Consider the following 24,209-nt stretch of genomic DNA (forward strand, 5'->3'; position numbering starts at 1 on the left):
ACAAGCCTGGCAGGGGTATGGTGGGGAGGGTTGCTCATGCCTTGTATTCCCAGCACTTTGGGAGGCCGAGGTGGGCAGATCACCTGAGGCCAGGAGTTTGAGACCAGCCTGGGCAACATGGTGAAACCCTGTCTCTACTAAAAATACAAAAATTAGCCAGGTGTGGTGGTGCACGTCTGTAATCCTAGCTACTTGGGAGGCTGAGGCAGGAGAACTGCTTGAACCCAGGAGGCAGAGGTTGCAGTGAGCTGAGATTGCACCATTGCACTCCAGCCTGGGCAACAAGAGTGAAACTGCCATCTCAAAAAAATAAAATAAATTTAAAAACGTACCTATTAAAGGAGGCTTTTTTCCTTAGTTTTAGTTGGTGTTGATAAGCTCAGCAAAGGAGCTTTAGGGTAATACTTGATGACAGCAAAATGAAGGAAACCTTACTGAAGGTAAAAACCCAGCAAAACACTCCCCAGAGGAACAAAAGTTTTTTGCAAATACGATATACTTAGTTATGCTTTCTACCAGTCACCAACACAGAAAGACCAAAAATTGTGTATGAGAAAGTGATATGAAGATCTGAGATTTTATTCTAATTCAGTGGCATCAATCATGTAAAGAGCCATGCAGTTGAAGTGGTCCGGTGTGGCATGCAGCCCCACAGTGACAGTGCACTTCATGCCCTGTTCGTGCTGGGGCAGCCTGTACCACCTAGAAACCACAACTGCAGTAACCATTGATACACAGACCTGTGTTACTTCTACAAGTGTTCCATTCCAACTGTATATATACTTTAGAGTTCAAAATCTAAGTCCAGATACACTATTATAATGGGCCAGGTCCCAGACATTCTTCCTCACACCAACCAGTTAGTCCTTTTGATTTTACTCCAAACCCCAATGTATGAAATCCGAAGTGCTTGTAAGGATTTAGAACAGCACAGACGACCAGGAACAAAGCAGATACAAAACATTTCTCAGCAACCAAAAATAAAAGAAGGGAAATGGGCCACTGAGGCAGATGGGTCTCTCAGATTAAATGTCATATAAATTGCATGTGTGTAACCAAATCCAGTAGAAAACCCTCAGTTAATGCGGCATAGCTTGGTAAATTGGGAACTTGATGAGGTTTTTTTTTTTTTTTTTTTTTTGAAGGAGTCTCGCTCTGTCACCCAGGCTGGAGTGCAGTGGCCAGATCTCAGCTCACTGCAAACTCCGCCTCCCGGGTTTACGCCATTCTCCTGCCTCAGCCTCCCGAGTAGCTGGGACTACAGGCGCCCGCCACCTCGCCCGGCTAGTTTTTTGTATTTTTTTTTTAGTAGAGACGGGGTTTCACCGTGTTAGACAGGATGGTCTCGATCCCCTGACCTCGTGATCCACCCGCCTCGGCCTCCCAAAGTGCTGGGATTACAGGCTTGAGCCACCGCGCCCGGCCTGTTTTTTGTTTTTTTTTTTTAATGTAATCTGGTATCACTTAGAATGGCCTTAGTTTCCCATTCTCTCACCACCTTCACACAGGCCCACATGCCTGTGACATCAAATCTGTCAAACTTGGGGACAAAGGACATTAACAGTTCTTGAAAGGTGACCTTACCCACAGATACTAATTTCATTACTTAAGGAATTTTTCTTCCTCAGAATTTCTAGAATCACAAGTGATACCCGCCAATTACAGTTTAAGTTACTAGTGGATATACACCTCTTCAATGCAGAAACTTAGTCTCATTATGTTGGTTACATATACTGTTTTTATTTGGGTTTGTTGAATGAGAATAAAAACACCCCGGTTTCTTCTGCAGGTCCAGTCCTTCTCTCTAATGGTCATTACAAACAACCCTGAAGTGGCTGGAATATAGTCAGCAAGGGGCCCACGTGAACAGCTCATCTGGAATCTTTGCAAGTACATATTTATGTCCTTTGGTGCCTTGCACAGTAAGGCACTGTTAATGACGTAACAGAATAGAGGAAATGCCCACAGCAAATAGTTCTAGTGACAATTTACTAGACAAGTTACAGTTTAATAATGGTGGTGGTGATTGTTTCTTTCATTTTATTATTATTTTTTACAATAAGGGTGTAGCCTTTATACTCCACACACACAAAATAAAACAAGTGCTTATTACGAAAAGAGTCCCTGCCCCCACCCCCCAAGAACATCCTGAACATAGCAATTCAACAGAACAGAAAAATCAAGACAAGTTTGATTTCAAAATTTCAATAAAAAAGCAAAAGTATGTAATGCAACAGCTGTTCAACTTCCAACTCTAAATAGGCACCATTAAACAAACCCCAGTATTTTAAATTTCTCCGGCACACATTCCAGGATCAATGCTCTGAACTGTAATCAGCTGGTAATTCATGACAGGAATACAGCCTTAGAATGGAAGCTATATTGCTTCCCTGCCCCCTTTCTCTTACAATTGGAGAGTGTAGGTATTAAGGGATACAAAGTCAGAGGAAGAAGAATTAAAAAGAAAAATGCCCAAAGCTGCAGCTGTTTGGACTAGGAAGACAGCATTTTACAAACGTTCAAAAAATCCCAAGGCAAGTAACACAATTTGTTCACTATCACTCTTACTTGAAAGAATAAAGAGATCAGCATCTTATTATATAAAACTGTACTTTCAGAACTGTATTACAGGTTCACCAGAAACTATGGATGTAGTTTTAGGCATCATCAAGGAAAACAGGTTCAGTTCAGATAAAGTTAGATACTGTATATCTAGCCTAGCTGGATCTGGTGTCTGGATCTGCTCACTGTCACCCTGAACAGCTGTGAACTAAACAATAGTATGTAACTCCATAGGAAGCTTAAGGATTGAAGAAATATACACAGCTAGTTAGATCTCCCCTGCTTCGCGCTCTTCAGAGCTCCTCCTGTCTTCTGATCTGCCATTAGCACTCTCATAGGACCGCTTCTTATCTTTCCGATCTCTGTCACGAGGTGATCTGTCTCTTGAACTCCTGTCTCTGTCACATGATGCTAAGTCTTGGTCTCTCAATCTTTCTTTTGAGGATCTGAAAAATATTAATTTGAGGAGCAAAATATGTTGGGTAACCCAAAAACCCAAATTAAAGAATAGGATAAATATTAAGCTCTTGATAGCTGAAGATATATAGAAGAATATACCCATGACAGAGGAGTCAGTTTTCTGACCAAACACTGAGCACTACCATAGCTGATAAGGGCATTAAAACAAGAAGACGGGTGAAAAACAAATAGCTGAGGGTCAGAAGGCTAAAATAATTTCTTACAGGCTACTCTCATTATCTCAGAGACAACAGAGTTTCTCCAATTCATAAAAGGTATTTCAATATAAAAACTAATACATAGATAATAGCTTTAAAAAGTGAAAGAAAGGTATTGTCTAAATTTTAAAATGGCTTAGAATAGGGGCCAGATGGTGACTATCTGGGGTGCTGCAGGTCCATGCAATCTTTGTGGCAGTGTTCTTTTCTTTTAGAATGTAAAACCATCCATAGCTTGCTGGTTGTACAGGCTGCCGGCCAGATCTGGCCTATCAGCAACAGTTTGCCAACACCTGACTTAGATAAGAGAACTACTCAATTATTAATATGAATTTAAATAACCACTTTTAAAAATCGACTCATACTGAGTTAGCTTATTCAACCAACAAGGGGAAATAAAAAAAGACAAAGATGCTCACACTAATAAATCTTGATTAGCCGTAACTGTTTACTACCTTCTCCATTCTCATACCCAACTTCAATAAGAAAGGTAAATAACAACAATCAGAAGGAAAACCAAACATATTATGGAATCAGAATAAACATGGAATCTTCTATACTTCCAACATCTAAAATCCAACAAATTACATTTATTTGGTTCTTTACAGGTGACACAGTACTTTTACATAATTATCTCACTCAACCCATATTCAAAATTAGGATCTGAGGCACTACCAAGAAGCTGAATAATTCTTTCAGGAAAATAAAAAACATGACTGTTCAGTTTTAGAAATAGAGTTGAGGGTTAAACAAAAAAAGGTTCTAAAATAATGTAAGCTTTGAACATTCTACTTAATGTTTTAATAAACTTAATTTTAAAATGATATAAAAAGACTGGGCATGGTGGCTCACACCTGTAATCCCAGCACTTTGGGAGGTCAAGGCGGGCTGATCACTTGAGGTCAGGAGTTCGAGACCAGCCTAGCCAACATAGTGAAACCCCGCCTCTACTTAAAATACAAAAAATTAGCTGGGTGTGGTGGTGTGCACCTGTAGTCCCAGTTACTCGGGAGGCTGAGGCAGGAGAATCACTTGAACCTGGGAGGCGGAGGCTGCAGTGAGTGAGCACAGATCACATCACAGCACTCCAGCCTGGGTGACAGGGCGACACTCCATCTCAAAAAAAAAAAAAAAAAATCACAGTGCCAAGTCTAGTGATTCCACGTCTACATTAGTCCTATCCATAGCCTTTGTTGGAATAAAATATGAAAAGAGACGGTAAAAATGATACCTAAAAAGACACTAGCTGCTAAACAGTCCCAGAGATCAGTAATAATAACTGAAAAACTATCAACTATTATGTCCCACACATAAGTGGTTTCCATATACTATTTTATTCAAACTACCAATAATCTTAAAGCAGGTATTCTTACTATCTCCACTTAGTAGATGGGGAAAGACAGGTGAGATAATTAAATTACTTAGCCAAGGCAGGACATGGTGGCTCACGCCTGTAATCCCAGCACTTTGGGAGGCCAAGGCGGGTGGATCACCTGAGGTCGGGAGTTCGAGACCAGCCTGGCCAACATGGTGAAACCCTGTCTCTACTAAAAATACAAAAATGAGCCAGGTGTGGTGGCCTGGGCCTGTAATCCCAGCTACTTGGGAGGCTGAGGCAGGAGAATCGCTTGAACCCGGGAGGCAGAGGTTGCAACGAGCCAAGATCGCACCACTGCCCTCCAGCCTGGGTGACAGAGAGAGACTCTCATCTCAAAAAAATAAATTACTTAGCCTAAACCAATGAACCCAAGTAATCTGACTTTGGAGTCTGCACTAAACATGTTTGAACACAACAAAAAGAAAGATGCAAATGGTCCTCATTTACACGGGGTACTATTGCCAGGAAGAGGTCACAAAATCTACTTATATCAGAGACCAGTATTCTACAGTAGGGAAAGGAGAACAGCAAAACATAAAAGGCTTTCAATAAGAACTTTTACCTTGAAAAATTAAACCCAAATATGTAGTGATAACTTGATGTTGTATGAAATACCAAGTAGGTTTTAACAATAATTATCTGATAATTTTAGTAAAAACAAAGAATGATGCTTTAGAAGAGAATAATTTCAATTCAAAGATGAGAAAGTGCTCGAGAAAAGCAAAACTTTTAATAGTTTTACAAAAATAATCCTCCTTATGAACATGCTGACATCTTAGATATGATCATGTATCAGGTATGGTGGAAAAATTCCTATACAACTTCATAAACGCAGGAAGCATCAGGGACTAAAATAACACAATCTCAGATGAGGGGACTTCACACCCATCCTTCCCATACCCACCACCAATAAAGACATTTAAGAGTTCAGCAACAACAATGACAATTGGGCAGATTGACACAAGAAAATGTCTAAACCTTCCATCACCTAGCAGGATAATTCTGAAAATTCATTGTGCAGATAAGACAGGTAACTTCTTTAAAAATGCTTATTTCTGAACACTGCACTGAGGGTGGACCCCCAAAATCAGTTTCAAGAGCGTGAGATAAGAGGCCTACAAATCACTCTGTCCTTTACAAACTCTCTGCTCATTCTCTGCATTTGCCTAGGATATTCACTCTATATGGAATATCTTTTTCCTAGCTGATTCTACCTGTTCAAATTTTATCAACTACCTGAAGCCATTTTTGATTACTTTGCTATTTGCCTCATCTGAACTCTCAGATCATTTACTCTTATGATATGCAGTTCAGCACTTTATAACACGTGGCAGTCTTATGCCATTCTAATTATTGTCAAAGATGTAGATCCTGTGTTCTAACTCACATAGGAATTTTTTTTTTTTTTTTTTTTGAGAGACGGAGTCTCGCTCTGTCACCCAGGTTGGAGTGCAATGGTGTGATCCTGGCTCACTGCAACCTCCACCTTCAGGTTCAAGCGATTCTCCTTCCTCAGCCTCCTGAGTAGCTGGGATTACAGGCATGCGCCACCATGCCCAGCTAATGTCTGTATTTTAGTAGAGACGGGGTTGGTTGGCCAGGCTGGTCTTGAGCTCCTGATCTCAAGTGATATGCCCATCTCGGTCTCCCAAAGTGCTGGGATTATAAACGTGAGCCACTGTGCCCGGTCTCACATAGGAAACTTCTTAGAGCAACTTAAAGTTGTTCAACTATGTTATATGTCTTTCTTATGTTTTACTAAGTCTACTACGGTAACACATATATAATTATTATTAAAATCACCTTAAGGACTACTAAAAACAAGGCCAGAATATAAGAAATAAAATATTGAGAGCCTATTAACAAACTCAGCTTGTGAGTGATTTCAGGGAATGGAAAGTTGAGTCAAAAAAAGGAAAGATTTTAACAGCTTTCTGCGGATTTTATTATAGATTTTATGTGGAGTAATCCACAGAATATGTAAGACTAGTAGGTACTAGGCACTCAAAAAATGTTTATCATACATATACTTTTGAATAGTTGTCAAGAAAAAAGCAATTTTAAACATGGCTTACATTACACAGAAATTACCTGGTTTAAGGGCCATCATGTGACCTGAGAAGTTTTGAGAGCTTGATCTATACAGACTGAATGCTAAACTCTTCTACCACATTATAATCCTTTGTCTATTCTTGATAGATATTCAAGTCCTCAAACATACCTTACCCTATGCCTGCACCTTTTGAATGTTCTCATTAAACCAAGGAAGTCTTGGAACTTCCTTAAGATTATGAGTCTGCCATGCCAAGCTAAAGGTATGTAACAATACATATCTATAGTGCAGATAAAACCAGAATACACTAGAATGTGTCTGCTCTGAAAAAGCATCCCAGCTCAAATAAGTTTAGAAAACAATAAATCAAAGCTAAACAATTCTTTTAATGAAAGGACTTCTCAGAGCCCCTAATTTGCTGATCCATACTAAGGGCATTGGTATTTAAAATTATTTACCTGTAAAGAACTTTTTTCCAAGACACACTAAGCAGAGAAAAGCAATAACCTCTGCATGTATTGGTTCCAATTTCTTGCTCTGGCTCATAAGTATATTCTTTCAAAACTACCCATATAATCACAGAAAAATGTTGTACACTCACACACAAATGTGTACATATTACCACCAGATGCAAAAGTTTCAAACCAATAATCTGAACTCTAAACATAAGTAACATAAGTAAACATAAACAACTCTAAAACATTAAGGGAGCTCCATATCCTCTGATTGACACATCAATACCTCCTCTTGGATCGTTCTCTGCTCCTATCTCTAGAACTGTGCCGACTTCTCTGGTGGCTACGGCTGCGGCTACGGCTGCTGGAGCGGGACCTGTGGCGATGGCGTTTCTCCCGAGATTTGGATCGAGTTCTCCTCTTGCGTTCACGTGACATGGAGCGAGATCGATGTCTGCGATGCTCTCTGGACCTGGATCTACCAGACAAGATTAGATTTTGTTTTTACCTTTGTAATTACTACATTTCTCATTTATTAAAGCCTTTTCTTTAAAGAAAAACTTTTTTTCAGTAGTCTTAATGTCAATTATATTCCAAGTCAGCTAAATCTACACTAAATTGCTGGTGTGTTAGTAACTACATACTAGAATTCAAAATAAAACTTAATAATTCTCAGCCAGGCACCGTGGCTCACATCTGTAATCCCAACCCTTTGGGAGTCTGAGGCAGGAGGATCGCTTGAGCTCAGGATTTTGAGACCAGCCTAGGCAACATGGCAAAACTCTGTCTCTATAAAACATACAAAAATTAGCTGGGCACAGAGGCACGTGCCTGTAGTTCCAGCTACTCAGGAAGCTGAGGTGGGAGGATCACTTGAGCCAGGGATGTCAAGGCTGCTGCAATGACCTGTGATCACACTGCTGCAGTCCAGCCTGGGCAACAGAGTGAAATTCTGTCTCAAAAACAAAAACAAGACACTGATAATTCTCAGAGATCAATCAGTAATGTATAAATTTATATCAGAAATAGTTTTTCAAGTGAAAGCAACTTTCGAACCACTACTATATGCCAGGGACTATATTATCTAGATGCGTTATTAATTTAATTGCACTTAAATATCCTGAACATTTTTTGTATTCTCTAGAAATTAAATATGTACCTGACAGACCTGGATAGAAGGGAAGAGAAGAGATGACGAAGCATACGTCAGGATAAATTACTCTCTCTCTCAATTAGAAAGGTGAGATAACCACAGAAATACGTTTTTAATGCCCACAATATGCATGCCTAGTCACAGTGTAATCAAAACAGAGTAAGGGCCAGGGGTGGTAGCTCACGCCTTTAATCCCAGCACTTTGGGAGGCTAAGGCAGGATGATCACCCAAGCCTGGGAAGTCAAGGCTACAGTGAGCTGTGTTCACACCACTGCATTCCAGCCTGGGCAATAGAGAGTAAGACAAAACACAGTAAGACAGTTCTCTATTCGAGGAGCAAAGAGTTTGGGAGAAAGAAAACTTGTGAAAATCATTTTTGAAAACTTGACTCAGACTGCAATAACAAAATGTATTTCTAATGAATATACCGAAATAAGAGAAACGAAAAACATTCTGAAAACCCAGAAGATCTACGATCAAGGTGCTGGCAAAATAAAAACATTTTTTGAAAAGAAACCCACAAGGTAAGACACTTTTATAGCCTCCACCAGGTCACAAACTAACTTGTGGGGTCGGTAGGGGTACGTGGTGAGGGTGGAAATGGCATGCAGAGGACATAAACATTTGACAGAAAACAAGGGGAAACAAAGGCATGCAACTTTGTTAGAAGAGTCACTTTATGATGGAAATGTTCTCAACTGGATTATGGTGATAGTGCACAGCTTTCAATTTGCTAAAAAATCACTGACTTCAGAGTAAATCATTTTTAATACCTCAATAAAACTTAAATTTAAGTCACTTTAAGAATGTGAGGTTTGCTCATAATTTGATACAGCAAGTTCAAAATCATATTATACATATGAGATAGTTTACAAATACAGTTTATGTTCAACTGATTGTTATAAACAATGCTTAAAAGCATTCAGCTTATATCAACATTATAGTCAAACAAAGGTACATGACATGGATGTAGTTTTAGCCACTCTTAAAAGGAGTATTTCTGGCTGGGTACAGTAGCTTGTGTCTGTAATCCCAGCACTTTGGGGGACCACAATGGGAGGATTGCTTAATCTTTAAACGGAAGGAGTTCAAGACCAGCCTGGGCAACATAGGGAGACTCCATATCTACAATAAATTTTTAAAAATTAGCTGGACATGGTGGAACATGCCTGTGGTCCCAGCTAGTCAGGACAGAGTGAGACCCTGTCTCAAAACAAAACAAAACTAAAACAAAACAAAACGTATTTCCACAGCTGAAATAATTCCAAAAGGAAGCAGAGGGAAAAGATATAAAACTCTCTCAATATAAGTTTTATCAAATTATATTTTGTTTAACCACTCATTTTGAGTTATTATGAATGCTTTTTCTTCCAATGTGTAACTTTATTCATCTTTTAAAAAACTCTAGGTAATTTTTTCATCCAAAAAATATTCACTAGGTATTTTTGCACTGTTCTAGGTACTACGGGAGGTTGAGAAGCAAAGTTATTGAACTAAACTTAGTGCTTATACTATAGAAAGGGATATACAGGTTTGTAGGCAGTAAATAAAGGTATGTCAGGTGGTTAAAAAAAAAAAAAAAGATCTATTGCTGGACACGGTGACTCATGCCTGTAATCCCAGCACTTTGGAAGGCTGAGGCAGGCGGATCACTTGAGGTCAGGAGTTCAAGACCAGCCTGGTCAACATGGTGAAAAATCCAAAAAAAAAAAAAAAAAAAAAACTTAGCAGGGCATGGTGGTGCGTGCCTGTAATCCTAGCTACTTGGGAGCCTAAGGCAGGAGAATCACTTGAACCTGGGAGGCGGAGGTTGCAGTGAGCTGGCATTGCACCACTGCACTTCAGCCTGGGTGACATAGCAAGACTCCATCTCAAAAAAAATTAAAAGAGGTATTACGTTGGGTGGAGAAAGACAGAGAAAAGAGTGGAACTATTTATACAGAATAAGCAGGGAAGGCTTTTCTGATAGGGTGGCACTGAAGCAAAGCTGAAAGAAGGAAGGCAACAAGTGAATCAGCCATCTCAGAGAGGAGTGCTTCAGGCTGAGGGAACACAGATGCAAAGTCCCTGAGGTGGGAAAAAGCTCAGCATGTCGAAGGAAAAGACCAGTGTGGCTGGAATGAAGTGAGCAAAAGGAAGTAACATCAGGGTCTTACAGGCAGGGTGACCAGATACTTCATCATTCAAACCAGAAGGCGCTGAGTAAGTTACTGAGTGTAATGAGAAGCTATTAATACATATTCTGAGATAAAAGACATAAACCAGAACTATCCCAGGGCAGTTTGGGCTATGCCAAGCTTGTCCAACCTGCAGCCTCCAAGCCGCATGCTGCCCAGGATGGCTTTGAATACAGCCCAACACAAATTTGTAAACTTTCTTAAAATATTATGAGATTTCTTTGCAATTTTTTTTTCAGCTCATCAGTTATCATTAGTGTATCTGATGTGTGGCCCAGGGAAGCCAAAAGATTAAACACCCCAGACCACACCGTCACCCTATGTAAAAGCTTTGGTAAAGATGTTAACTTCTCTTATGAATGAGATGAAAAACCTTTGGAGAGTCAGAGGGCTGACGTGACATATTTCATTTTTTAAAGGGCTTATCCTGGCTGATGTGTGAAAAATAGAATGAGGTGAAGAAGGGGAGTGGGCAAGCACAGAGAAGTAAGGAGCCCAGTTACAAGGCAAACGTACTATCTAGGTAACAGGACTAGAGGAGTAGAAATTAAATATCTGGCCCAAATATCTAAAGATGTTCTACGTGCAATACTTTATGTTTTCAACAAAGGGACCAGCTTATATTAATCAAACAGTAAACAAGAACAGTATCACAGTTTAATGTTTCTACTTATGCTAGATCAGAGAAATTCACCAATAATAGAAATTAACGGACACAACAGGCCCCACTTATTAATGTTCTTTAGTTTTTCAGTGTTTTAGGCAGAAACACCATTGAAAGATTTAGCTAACAGAACCATAAGTTTTTTGTTTTCCTTTTCTTTTTTTGAGACAGTCTCACTGTCACCCAGGCTGGAATGCAGTGGCACAATCTCGGCTTACTGTAACCTCCACCTCCTGGGTTCAAATGATTCTCCTGCCTCAGCCTCTCAAGTAGCTGGGATTACAGGGACCTGCCACCACATCCGGCTAATTTCTGTATTTTTAGTAGAGAGAGAGTTTCGCCATGTTGGCCAGGCTGGTTTCAAACTCTTCACTTCAGGTGATCTGCCTGCCTCAGCCTCCCAAAGCGCTGGGATTATAAGCGTGAGACACTGCGCTCAGCCAGGTTTTTCCTTCATAACAACAAATTCTCTACTTTTTAGGGGAAAGTTCTTGGGAAATAGTCTCTAGAGCTGAGAACTCAGAAGATTTCTAAAAGAAGATGTGATCTGAACAAGAGGAATAGTAGAATTTGGAAAAGACTGAGAAAGGGCATTCTAGGTGGGATTGGATCCATGAAGAAAAGCTCAATGACTAGAATGAGAGTGGCAAGTGAAGAACTGAGAAAGAATGAAGTACAACACATTTCCCTGCCTTTCTCAGACAAAATGTATCACCAACTAGCAAAAACGATAAAGAAAGGTTTCAAACCCCAAATATTAATGCTGAAAGTCAAAATAAAGTATTGTCTTGCTCTTTAAGGCTGCAAATGCCTCTGAAAGCTTTCTGTGATCACTGTATAAAGGAATGGGTAATAAACTCACATAAAGTCAAGACTGCAGGGTATACTAAACATTTTGGTTTTGCTTAACCTATCAATCAAAATTTTCTCCAACTATTAACCTATTTATGTTTTCAACAGCTACAACCTCTTAGAACATGTTTCCTAAATGTACCACCCAAATCGATTTTTAAAAAATTAATCCTTTTACATCTCTACTCTGAGCATCTAAACGATTTAAATTTTTTTTTTAAGAGTCCCGCTCTGTTGCCCAGGCTGGATTGCAGTGATGCAATCTTGGCTCACTGCAATCTCTGCCACCTAGCTTCAAGCAATTCTCCTGCCTCAGCCTCCTGAGTAGCTGGGATTACAATCGTGCATCACCGTGCCCTGCCAAAAAGAAATTTTTTTAAAGGACCATTTAATCTGTAAAAGCTACCTTTGAAAAAGACAACTTCACTACTTATACTTGTCTTATGTAATACACCTACCTTTTCGGATTCTTGCTGTGTGATCGGGACCTAAAAAAAGAGTATGTATTTTTAGAAAAGTGGCTATAAATAAGAAACAGTACAATGTTACATTATATTCTTCCTGATTTCTAATGTTTACATTAATTTTATACATACAAGGCATGTACCTATGCATATAAAACTTTCCAAAATACACCACAAACGCGGCAGATTTCTTCACCTTGCAGGGTTTGCTTAACTCAGAATACTTGGCTCTTAAAGAATATGCTCCTAGGAGATTAAAACACAGTACGGGTTGAGTACTCCTCTGAAACGCTAAGGATCAGAAGTATTTTGGATTTTTTCTGTATTTTTAAAAGTTTTACATTTTTTTGTTGCCCAGAGTGGTCTTGAACTCCTGGATGCAAATGATCCTACCACCTTGGCCTTCCAAAGTGCTGGGATTACAGGCGGCCGATTTTTTTTTCAAAATTTGAAGTGTCTGCATTATAATTCACTAGTTCAGCATCCCTAAACCCAGAAACCAAAACCTGAAATGCTCTAATAAGCACCTCCTTTAAATGCTGTCAGCACTCAAGAAGTTTCAGATTTTGAGGCTCACTGGATTTGATTTTTTGGATTTGGGATGCTCAACCTATATATCACAACTTGCTAATTTTTCAGAAACCACTTAACTGCTTGGAAAAAATTATTTTATATCTGTCATTTCTTTTTTCCCTTCTGGGAAGAGTGAAATTCTATGGTCTGAGATCTATATACTCTTGGAGCTACAACCTCATACTATAATGTCTAGAACACCTAGTTCAATTTTACAACATGTTTCTTCAAATGAAATGAGATACTCTACATAAGGCACTTGTCACATTTCCTAGCACACAGTTAACACTCAATAAAATGTAAAGTGAATATTATGGTTAGTAGAACACCACAGGGATTATTTTTTTTGGATGATACATAGCATTGTTGAAAGCATGGCTTTGAGATCAGCCAGATTTGAGTTTTATTTCTGGTTCTACAATTCACTGTCTGTGTGACCTGAGTAAGTTACATATCCTCTCTCAGCTTAGTCTCTGTCACTAGCAAAAGAGGGATACTAATACAAATTTTACCGGGGTGAAGTGGGGGTGGGGTTTATAAAGATTAGATGTATATGGACAAATTCCTTACTACAGTGCCTAGCATACAATAAGCACCCAGTAAATGATTCTGATTTTTTTCGTTTATCCCATCTTGTATAATTTTATACTAGTTTCTAATTTCCTCATCTTCCATACTTCCATATTTCTTTAAGCTCACAGATTCAACAACTTATTTTAACATTTCTGAAATTTGCATTGTATAATCACTGTCAAAAGAAACTTGCCATTTGGCAAACAAAGGAGTAAGATGTGATATACTTTTTCATCATCTACAAATGTGAAAATGTAGTCCTGCAAAGAAATTTTGTTCCATGTTACTGTCACCTCAATTGAATCTTAAAATGAGATTCCCAATATTACTGAAAATTCCACTTATATATTAGAATAGTGGGCAACATTCCCATAAGGACTTAGTGTACACAAAAGAACAAGTAGATAAAAGCTCTGAGGTAAACTTTATGGTAAATGAAGAACTCTCTCTCTCTCTTAATAGAGGACTGACATCACTTCCCTTGAAAAGGGACCATATAGACATGCAGTTTTGTTTCACTGCCATTATGGTACAAAAAGATTACCTGATTATAAGCCATGTAACATAAATTGTTTAAACTTCTTGAAATATACTATTATATGCTCAAAGATTGAAGGAAGTGAGCATAACCTAGTACTACAAAGGGTTTTAATTAGCTTAAGCACATCTGCTAACTCTGAAGAGAAGGTATTTAACTTTCAGACATTTAAATGTAATATGATTCAGGGAACACTGTAAATTAGGACTACAGGCAAATCCTTTGTGATATAACTGTCCATCCTAAAGCTGCTGAAAAAGTTATAAAAATGAGTTACAAAAAAATGTTGCCACCATGATGCTATGTGACTTTAGCTGCCAATGGGTAAAAGTGACTCAGAAGAATGTTTAGACATTCCAAATACTAAGAATTATAAGATTTTATCAATTAATGAATACCAATGTAAGAGGAATTATATACGTTGAGGTATTACTAATAGACTTCTTAACAGTTTATGGCTCCTAGAATTGAGGAAATAACAAACCAAATATCAATGTAAAAAAAACCCTTCAATGAAACAACCACCCTTAAACCTTTTATTCACAAAATACATCATAAAAAAATAATTCTATGCTAACCTGGTGCAAATCTAGCCCAATACGAAAAATCAAAGGGCTAGAAAAGGATTTTGTTATAAATCTTACAAGATATGAAGCATTCTTTATTCACTCTTCCACACATTTTAAAGGAAACCACATTCCGTTACATGGCCAAGAGTTATGATACTTGTATAATTAAACATTTATATAATTCGCACAGTAATATTTTTTAAAGTAAGCAGAAGTTTCCCACATCCCATAACAGATTTATCACCATCTAAAATTTAAAATCAATTATATCTCTTTTTCGAACCAGAGATTCAACTTCAATTACTTGGCCCATTACTCCATACCTCCTCAGCTTCTCCCTTTCTTCTCTCTCTCTTTCTTCTCTTCGTTTCAGCCGTTCCTGGTTTCTTTTCTCCTGCTTCTCAGCTACGACTCTCTTAAAAATGGTAATAAATGAGGAGCATATTTACTGAGTCCATTCTTAATCAGCTTTATCCTAAACTTTACATTATCTGGTTTCTAATATAGTACAACTGCCGTCAAAATCTGTTTAATAACAATTCAATTTGAATTACTGCCAGAAATAATCATTAGGCTTACAAGTCTTCTTTCCATCATCTTTCCCCACTTCATGGAAAATGTGTAAAATTTCACTTTTCTCCATGATTTCTATTTTTTTTTTTAATGAAAACAAATTATTTTAAAATAGAGACAAAATCTGGCTATGTTGCCCAGATTGGTCTACAACTCCTGGGCTCAAGTGATCCTCCCACCTCAGCCTCCCAAAGTGCTGGAATTAACAGGTGCGAGCCACTGAGACCGGCCTATGATCTTACTATTACTGTTTTTTTAGAGACAGAGTCTTACTCTGTTGCCCAGACTGGAGTGCAGTAGCACCATCTCAGCTCACTGCAACCTCCACCTGCCAGCTGCAGCCACCTGAGGAGCTGGGATTACAGGCGTGCATCACCACACCCAGCTAATTTTTGTATTAATATTTTTTAGTGGAGATGGGGTTTCACCATGTTGCCTGGGCTGGTCTCCAACTCCTGGCCTCAAGTGATCCAGCCACCTTGGCATCCCAAAGTGCTGGGATTACAGGCATGAGCCACCATACACCCAGCTCCATGATTTCTTTCTTTTTTTTTTTTTTTTTTGAGAAAGAGTCTTGCCCTGTCACCCAGATTGGAGTGCAGGGGCACAATCCCAGCTCACTGCAACCTGCAACCTCCACCTCCCGAGTTCAAGCAATTCTCCTGCCTCAGCCTCCACAGTAGCTGGGACTACAGGCACACACCACCACACCCAGCTAATTTTTATATTTTTAGTAGAGATGGGATTTCACCATATTGGCCAGGCTGGTTTCGAACTAATGACCTTGTGATCCGCCCACCCTGGCCTCCCCAAGTGCTAGGATTACAGGCGTAAGCCACCGCGCCTGGCCTTTCATGATTTCTTAATGACATTTCCAAGTCACTTCCACAAGATTTTCCTCCTCTGTTTTCTAGTATTATTTTGTATTTTTTAAAAAACATCAACCATTATAAATCATTGCAAGTTCCCATGCCCTGTGATTTCTAATATGGAAATGTTTAGGTCACTTCCAATTACCATCCTGATGCTGCTGCTTTTAAAGATATGAGTAAAATGCTTGAGTTCTGTTGCTAGGTCTGTATGTGCAGACTCCCAGGTAGGAACCACTGGAGTTGTAACTTGGAGCCCAATAACTATTTGCTATAGTGACTCTTCTCGAAAATTTTTTAAAAATTACTTGAGATCACCCTAGCTACTCAGAATACTGAAAAGAGCCCACTGTTACCTGCGAATCTGGAGATGTCTATAGGCATTTTCTGATTCTACATTATTATTATTATTTTTTTTTTTGAGACGGAGTCTTGCTCTGTTGCCCAGACTGGAGTGCAGTGGCCGGATCTCAGCTCACTGCAAGCTCCACCTCCCGGGCTTACGCCATTCTCCTGCCTCAGCCTCCCGAGTAGCTGGGACTACAGGCGCCCGCCACCTCGCCCGGCTAGTTTTTTTTTTGTATTTTTTTAGTAGAGACGGGGTTTCACTGTGTTAGCCAGGATGGTCTCGATCTCCTGACCTCGTGATCCGCCCGTCTCGGCCTCCCAAAGTGGTGGGATTACAGGCTTGAGCCACCGCGCCCAGCCTACATTATTTTAAATGCTATGGACCTTGAGTTAATTCCAGTGATAACAGTCACAAAGAAAATGACTATCCCATGTTTCCCATCTGTCAGCTAGTCCTCAATTCATGGAAAAACACTACAGTGCCACAATTCTTAAAAAGCTATCAGCATATTAAAAGGTAAATAGATTATATCCACCAACACTCATCTTTATCACTTCAGAAATACCACCATGCTTTTTGGTGTTTATCCCCTCTAAACAAGAGTAAAAACTGTGTTGTCTTCCTCACAAAAGTCTGTATATTTAATAGTGATTGTCCCTTTAAAAAAAATATAAATTTTTTCGTAAGTCCTTTCTGAAGTGGAAGCAGGAGCGTAAAATAAAACTAGAGATTCTGCAAGCTTGTTATTTAGTAAAGAATTGCAAAATATTTCAAATTAATATTGGGCTCATTTTCTCAAACTTCTTATAAATATTTTATTAATATTACATTCTTATTGACTTTATTGAAAAGAACGATAATAATGAAATTTTACAGGACTCTATTAGAAACTAGTTTGAAAGATTCCTAACTCAGTGTCATATCTAACATAAAATGGTAACTCCCAAAATAACAGAATAATATTTAAGTCTGTTTCTCAGGCAGCATCCATTAAACCAACTTGAATTTCCATCTGTAATCCTACACTGTTTAGTATTCATCATTAGACACTATATTACTGAATCATAGTCAAGAATATTGTACAAAAAGACAACTGATACAGATCAAAAGAACAAGAGGATAAAGTGAGGAATATTTTACCAATGTACCTTTAATTCTTCAAGCTTCTCTCTTATTTCAATAAATCCCAGGTGTAGTTTACCCCCAAAATGATCAGCCAGTCGTCTGTCATTATCATGAAGTCCTAAATAGGCAGAGCAGACTTCACAGACTCGAAGTTTCTGCTGTTGAAAACTGGAAGCTGGCATAGAATTCCGATAAACTTCCTAAACAAAAGTGAGAAAAACAACTGACCATATAAATCTTACTAAAAGTCATCCAATTAAATAAAATATACTATGCTTATACCAAAATGTTTTCTAAAGAATACACAAAAGCAGCCGGGCATGGTGGCTCACGCCTGTAATCCCAACACTTTGGGAGGCGAGGAGGGTGGATCACGAGGTCAGGAGTTCAAGACCAGCCTAGCCAACATGGTGAAACCTCATCTCTACTAAAGATACAAAAAATTAGCCAGGCATGGTGTTGTGTGCCTGTAATCCCAGCTACTCGGCAGGCTGAGGCAGGAGAATCGCTTGAACCTGGGGAGCGGAGGTTGCAGTGAGCCGAGATCATGCCACTGCACTCTAGCCTAGGTGACAGCACAAGACTCCAGCTCAAAAAAAAAAAAAAAAAAAAAATTTACACAAAAGCATGGCTATTTTGTTATTAAAATTATAGGTTCCCTTTATCCTCATCCTCTATCCTTAGGGCCTCTCTCCACTGAAGTATAAGGAAAAAAATAATAAACATGAACAGAAATCAATGATATAGAAAACAAGAAGAAAACAGTAAGATCAGAAGACTGGTTCTTTGAAAAACAAAATAAAACTGACCAGCTAGATCAATCAAGAGAAGACACGAATTGCAAACATTCTACAGATATTAAGAGAGAACATTATGAACAACTTTACAATCAATAAATACAACTTAAGATTTTGTGAAACACAAATTTACCAAAAGTAATTTTAAAAACAACAACAACAACAAAAACCGGCCAGGTGCGGTGGCTCACACCTGTAATCCCAGCACTTTGGGAGGCTGAGGTGGACAGATCACCTGAGGTCAGGAGAGCAAGACCAGCCTGGCCAACATGATGAAAGCCTGTCTCTACTAAAAATACAAAAGAGTAGCCAGGCATGGTGGTGCACGCCTGCAGTCCCAGCTACTCGGCAGGCCGAGGCAAGAGAATCGCTTGAACCCGGGAAGCAGAGGTTTCAGTGAACTGAGATCGCACCACTGCACTCCAGCCTTAGAGAGTGAGACTCTGTCTTTAGGAAAAAAAAAAAATGGCCTGGCACGGTGGTTCACTCCTGTAATCCTAGCACTTTGGGAGGCCAAGGCAGGTGGATCACCTGAGGTCGGGAGTTCAAGACCAGCCTGACCAACATGGAGAAACCCTGTCTCTACTAAAAATACAAAAATTAGCCGGGTGTGGTAGTGTGGGCCTGTAATCCCAGCTACTTGGGAGTCTGAGGCAGAAGGATTGCTTGAACCCGGGAGGCAGGGGTTGCGGTGAGCCAAGATCGTGCCATTGCACTCCAGGCTGAGCAACAAGAGCGAAACTCCATCTCAAAAAAAAAAAAAAGGCTGGACTTGAACTCAACTCAAGCGATTGCCTCAGCCTGTGGAACAGCTGGGACCAAAGGCACACACCACCACAACCGGCTTTTTCTGTGTTTTGTTTTTGTCTTTTAGTTCAACTTCTCTTTAATAACTGTTCAATAATTTCCATTCAAATACATGTTCTTAGAGAGGTATAGATATTAAAGTTTCATCTACTACTTTTTTTTTAAGTCTTACCAAATTAAGCAGAATTTGTCTACTACTATTAAGAATTTACCTCTGCTTCTCTTTTCTTTGCCCGTGCTTTCTCTACTTCATCCATTACTTTCTGGGATTCTTCCACATTCCCTTCAGCTCCCAGTTGTTCCACCTTGGCTAACAATTTACCAATTTCTTCATTTAACTCATGAACACGTTCTGCCTAAAAAGAAATAAAAAAAGGTCATGAATAAACAAGAGAATGAATTTTAAACTTCAAGGTATTTCAGAACTGCTGAGAAGAGACTTGTTATCTAAGGCAATAAGAGGTTAAAGAATGCTTTCGGAGCATATCCCAAATGAACTGAGACATCAGGATGTTCTGAGCCTGCCTGCCTTACCTCAATGAAGTCAGGGCTACTACTGGGGCCAATATAACTTTCTGTCCTCTGGCGAGGTGGTGTATTCCTTGTTTAAAATACCGTTTCTTCCATGATCTGGCCCTTTGTACTTTTCTAAACCATCTCTTGCTACTCCTCTACCTCACAACATAATCTATAGTTTCCCATACTTACCCTGTTGTTTTCTACCTCTGCGACTTTGCATATACTCTTCTTTCTGGGATGGGATCCCTTACCTCTCGTCTGCCTACTGAATGTTCACTCATTCCAACAAGATCCAACTCAAGGGTCATTTCTGTAAAGCATTCCTAACATTCACCGCATCCCAGCCCCACTTAAACACATCAGCAAAGATGGCCATACTCTCTCCTTTGTGTCACCCTTGTATCTTTTTTGACAGTTCCTTTCATAAATATCATACTACTTTAAGGACAATTAGCTGTTTTTCCCATCTTTGTATCTCCAGTGCTCAGCAAACAGCCTAGGCTCAAATATGAGTTAAAGAAATGAATTGGTGGAGCAAGCTCGAGTCCAACAGATCTGACTTATTGCTAAATCAATTACTATTTGTGTAATTTTGGCCACATTACTTATACCTGAATCCATTTCCTCATCTAAGAAGTACAGACAGTACCTATCCCACAAAGTAGTGAGAAATGAGAAAATACGCCTTGTATGGACACTGCATAGCACCTTGCTGATTTTCAGCATACTCGCCTGGCAACTCCACTCTGAGTCCTTAGCTTTCCACTGAGATTAACTCTTGCCTTGGGAAAGAATACGTTCCTCTTCCTTATCACTATCATCCTAGCAACTTAGTTCATTCTTACTGTTCTAATGGCACATAAAACATACATATAATCATCATCTTGGGCCACGAAGTCTTTGCTATATGGCCAATTATGTTAGCAAAGAAGGTTTTAATTTTTTGTTGTTGTTATTGTTGTTTTTGAGATGGGAGTCTTGCTCTGTCCCCAGGCTGGAGTGCAGTGGCACCATTTCAGTTCACTACAACCTCTGCCTCCTGGGTTCAAGTGATTCTCCTGTCTCAGCCTCCCCCATAGCTGAGATTACAGGCATGCACCACCATGCCTGCTAATTTTGCAGTTTTTGTAGACAAGGTTTCACCATGTTGGCCAGGCTGGTCTCAAACTCATGACCTTAAGTGGTTCACCCACCTTGGCCTAACAAATTGCTGGGATTACAGGTGGTAGCCACTGCACCCGGCCGAAGGTTTTAGTTTGGTATGAGTTTCCTGTCCCAACAAACCAGTTTACTGGTTTAATTAATAATCTTTACTTCTCAAATATCCTTCAACCCAAGATATTTCTTCCCTCAGTGAGAGTCCTAATTCTATTATCACTATCCTCCCTCTCTACCAAATGGTACTTTCCTTTAAATACATCACTGAATGACTAAACTGTTGTCCAAAACTCTTTTTCCCTGTATCCATGTCCTTGACCATGTTAATTGTGTACCATCGTACTCTGACTCTGAATTTGGCCATGAACTTGTTTTGGTTGTTGAGATGGTAGCAAACATGACCAAAGGAGAGGCCTGTGTGATGGGGCTTGATGCTTCTGTACCTCTGCCACCACCATGAGAACACGGCCAGGCTAGCCTGTTGGGCATGGCTCTGCATCCTCCAGCGGACTACAAGGCATGTGAGTAAGCCCAGCTGAAACAAGAATAACTACTCAGTCAAGTTCAGCCTAAATCATCGACTGCAGAGTCACGAGCTAAATAAATACTTACTGTTTTAAGTCACTGAGCTTTGAGGTGGTTTGTTATACAGCATTTCTGTAGTGATGGATAACCAATATAACCAATACAACGCGGGATCACTTACAGATCTCTTCCAACCATGAGATACTAGATCCTTTGTACTTCAGGATGCCCGTCTTACCAGTCCCCATCTTCAGAGAACTTTTAAGAAAAGGTTGACTAAAAGCAACCCTTTTCTCAAACGATGGAATCTATTTTCATTTGCATATACATATCTGAACACCATATTTTAATACTGTCATCTAAACTCCACCTGGGTAACTCTTTTTCTCCCATTCTGCATTTTCATAAAACACACTAGATCATACTGAATGGAATATAATTATGTTGTAATAAGTCATCAACAAAATGCAATATCGAAGACCTTGTTTGGATTCTAATAACAAATCGACTCTATATAAGAAAAATAAACATACACTGGATAACATTAAAAAATTACTGTTAACTTTATGTATGTATTACTGTGGTTATAATTTACAGGTGAACTATGACATTTAACATTTGCTTTTAAAAGCAAATAAAAATACCGTGGTATATCTGTACAATGGAGAAATAAAAAGGAATGAACTGATACAAACAACTTGAATGAAAGTTATATGGTATGAAAAAGGCCAAATCTCAAAAGAGTACACAGGATTTCATTTATATAACACTCCATGAAATAACATAACTACAGAGACAGAGAATAGGTTAGTGATGGCCAAGGTGAGAGATGTTGGATGGAGGTGAAGATGGATGTAGCTATCAAAGGGGTAACATGAGGCAGCCTTGTGGCAATGCTATAGTTAAGCATCCTAATTGTGGTTGTAATTACACATGTGATTAAACTACAGAGAGCTGGCCAGGCGTAGTGGCTCATGCCCATAATCCCAGCACTTTGGGAGGTCAAGGTGGGCAGATCACTTGAGGCCAGAAGTTTGAGATCAGCCTGGCCAACATGGCGAAACTCTGTCTCTGCTAAAAATAAAAAAAATTAGCTAGGAATGGTGACGCACGCCTGTAATCCCACTTACTCAGGAAGCTGGGGCACGAGACTTGCTTAAGCCCAGAAGGCGGAGAATGCAGCGAGCCAAGATTACACCACTGCACTCCAGCCTGGGCAACACAGCAAAACTCTGTCTCAAACAAAAACAAAAACAAAAAAACTGCACAGAGCTATACAAACAGACATGCATACACAAATAAATGCATGCATAACTGGCAAAATCTGAATAAAATATAAGGATTAGACCAATGTCAATTTATTTCATATTGTACTACATTGTGTAACATGTTAACATTGGGGCAGACAAGACAGTATACAGAATTCCTCGTATATGTCTTTGCAATCTCTTGCAAATCTAATTATTTCAAAATAAAAAGTTAAAAGGAGTCAAAACAATACTTTGTACTAATGAAATGATTAAAACTCTTACCTTTGCTGCTACTTCAGCACTAATCTCTTCTTGAGTTTCTGCTAATCTTTTCTTGGCCACTTCTGTTCTACGATCACAATCTGCAATGAATGACTGCAGATGATCCATGGCCTACAAAGTTTAATTAAAGACAATTACTGTCAGAAAGTCGACTTTATTCAGAAATATCTTCATACAAAAATCACACTTTGCTTTTTAAAATGCTACCATGGTGGGGCACGGTGGCTCACATCAGTAATCCAAGCACTTTAGGAGGCTAAGGCAGGCAGATCACTTGAGGCCAGCCTGGCCAACTTGGCGAAATCCTGCCTCTACTTAGAATACAAAAATCAGCCAGGTGGGTGGTGCACACTGTAGTCTCAGCTACTCGGGAGGCTGAGGCAGAAGGAACACTTGGGCCCAAAGAGGTTGAGGCTGCAGTGAGCCCTGATGATGCCATTGTACTCCAGTCGGGGTGACAGAGCGAGGTCATTAAAAAAAAAAGCAGCAGCAGCAGCTGGGCGCAATGGGTCTTGCCTGTAATTCCAGCACTTTGGAGGCTGAAGCAGGTAGATCATCTGAAGTCAGGAGTTTGAGACCACGCTGGCCAACATGGTGAAACCCCGTCTCTACTAAAAATACAAAAATTAGCCAGGCATGGTGGTGCGCACCTGTAATCACAGCTACTCAGGAGGCTGAGGTGGGAGAACCACTTCACCTGGGAGGTGGAGGTTGCATTGAGCCAAGATCGCACCACTGCATTCTAGCTTGGGTGACAGAATGAGAGTGTGTCTCAAAAAAAATCACTTGAGGACATGGAGAAATGTTCAGGATTCATTTGTAAGTAAAAAGCAAATTATAAATGTTATGCAGTAAGATCCCAATTTTGTAAAATAAAGACAAAAATCTGCTGCAAGTCTAGATCTGAATGGACAAAATATGGAAAAAATGGAAAACTATACAAAATGCTAACAAGCACTTCTGAACATTTTACCCTATTTTCAATTCTCCAAACTGCTTTATAATTTTTTCTTTTTTGAGACAAGAGTCTCACACATCAGGAAAACTTAACTTTTTTCAGAGAATAAACCATTGAGAATTTTAGCAGTATCTACACTATAAAAATTCGATATTTATATAAACGACATTTGTGAGGCACATATTAATGTCCATAATTAATAGTTCATTTAAAAGTAAACTTTAAGAATTCATTCTCAAGTTTGGACTTCTAAATCTTACTGTACAGAAATATAACTAATTCAAGATACAAATTTTTTTTTTTTTTTT

At 39.3% G+C, this 24,209-nt stretch overlaps 1 protein-coding gene across 5 annotated transcripts in view; it reads right to left on the reverse strand.

Moving 5' to 3' along the window:
• Positions 1 to 1,720: 1,720 nt before the first annotated feature.
• The window catches only part of LUC7L2 (LUC7 like 2, pre-mRNA splicing factor), a 74,840-nt gene continuing 52,351 nt past the window's right edge, over positions 1,721 to 24,209 (reverse strand). For all 5 annotated transcript variants that reach the window (XM_017880368.1, XM_017880372.1, XM_017880371.1 and 2 more), the window contains 7 exons: positions 22,944 to 23,054; positions 19,422 to 19,565; positions 17,629 to 17,805; positions 15,013 to 15,104; positions 12,431 to 12,460; positions 7,412 to 7,603; positions 1,721 to 3,008 (listed from right to left, as the gene is read on the reverse strand). In XM_017880368.1, coding sequence (XP_017735857.1) covers positions 2,831 to 3,008; positions 7,412 to 7,603; positions 12,431 to 12,460; positions 15,013 to 15,104; positions 17,629 to 17,805; positions 19,422 to 19,565; positions 22,944 to 23,054 — 924 coding nt within the window. In that variant the 3' untranslated portion in view covers positions 1,721 to 2,830. The remainder of the gene's footprint in view (positions 3,009 to 7,411; positions 7,604 to 12,430; positions 12,461 to 15,012; positions 15,105 to 17,628; positions 17,806 to 19,421; positions 19,566 to 22,943; positions 23,055 to 24,209) is intronic.

This window comes from Rhinopithecus bieti, unplaced genomic scaffold (assembly GCF_001698545.2).
Source record: "Rhinopithecus bieti isolate Rb0 unplaced genomic scaffold, ASM169854v2 scaffold_11401, whole genome shotgun sequence".
Taxonomy (NCBI): Eukaryota; Metazoa; Chordata; class Mammalia; order Primates; family Cercopithecidae; genus Rhinopithecus; species Rhinopithecus bieti.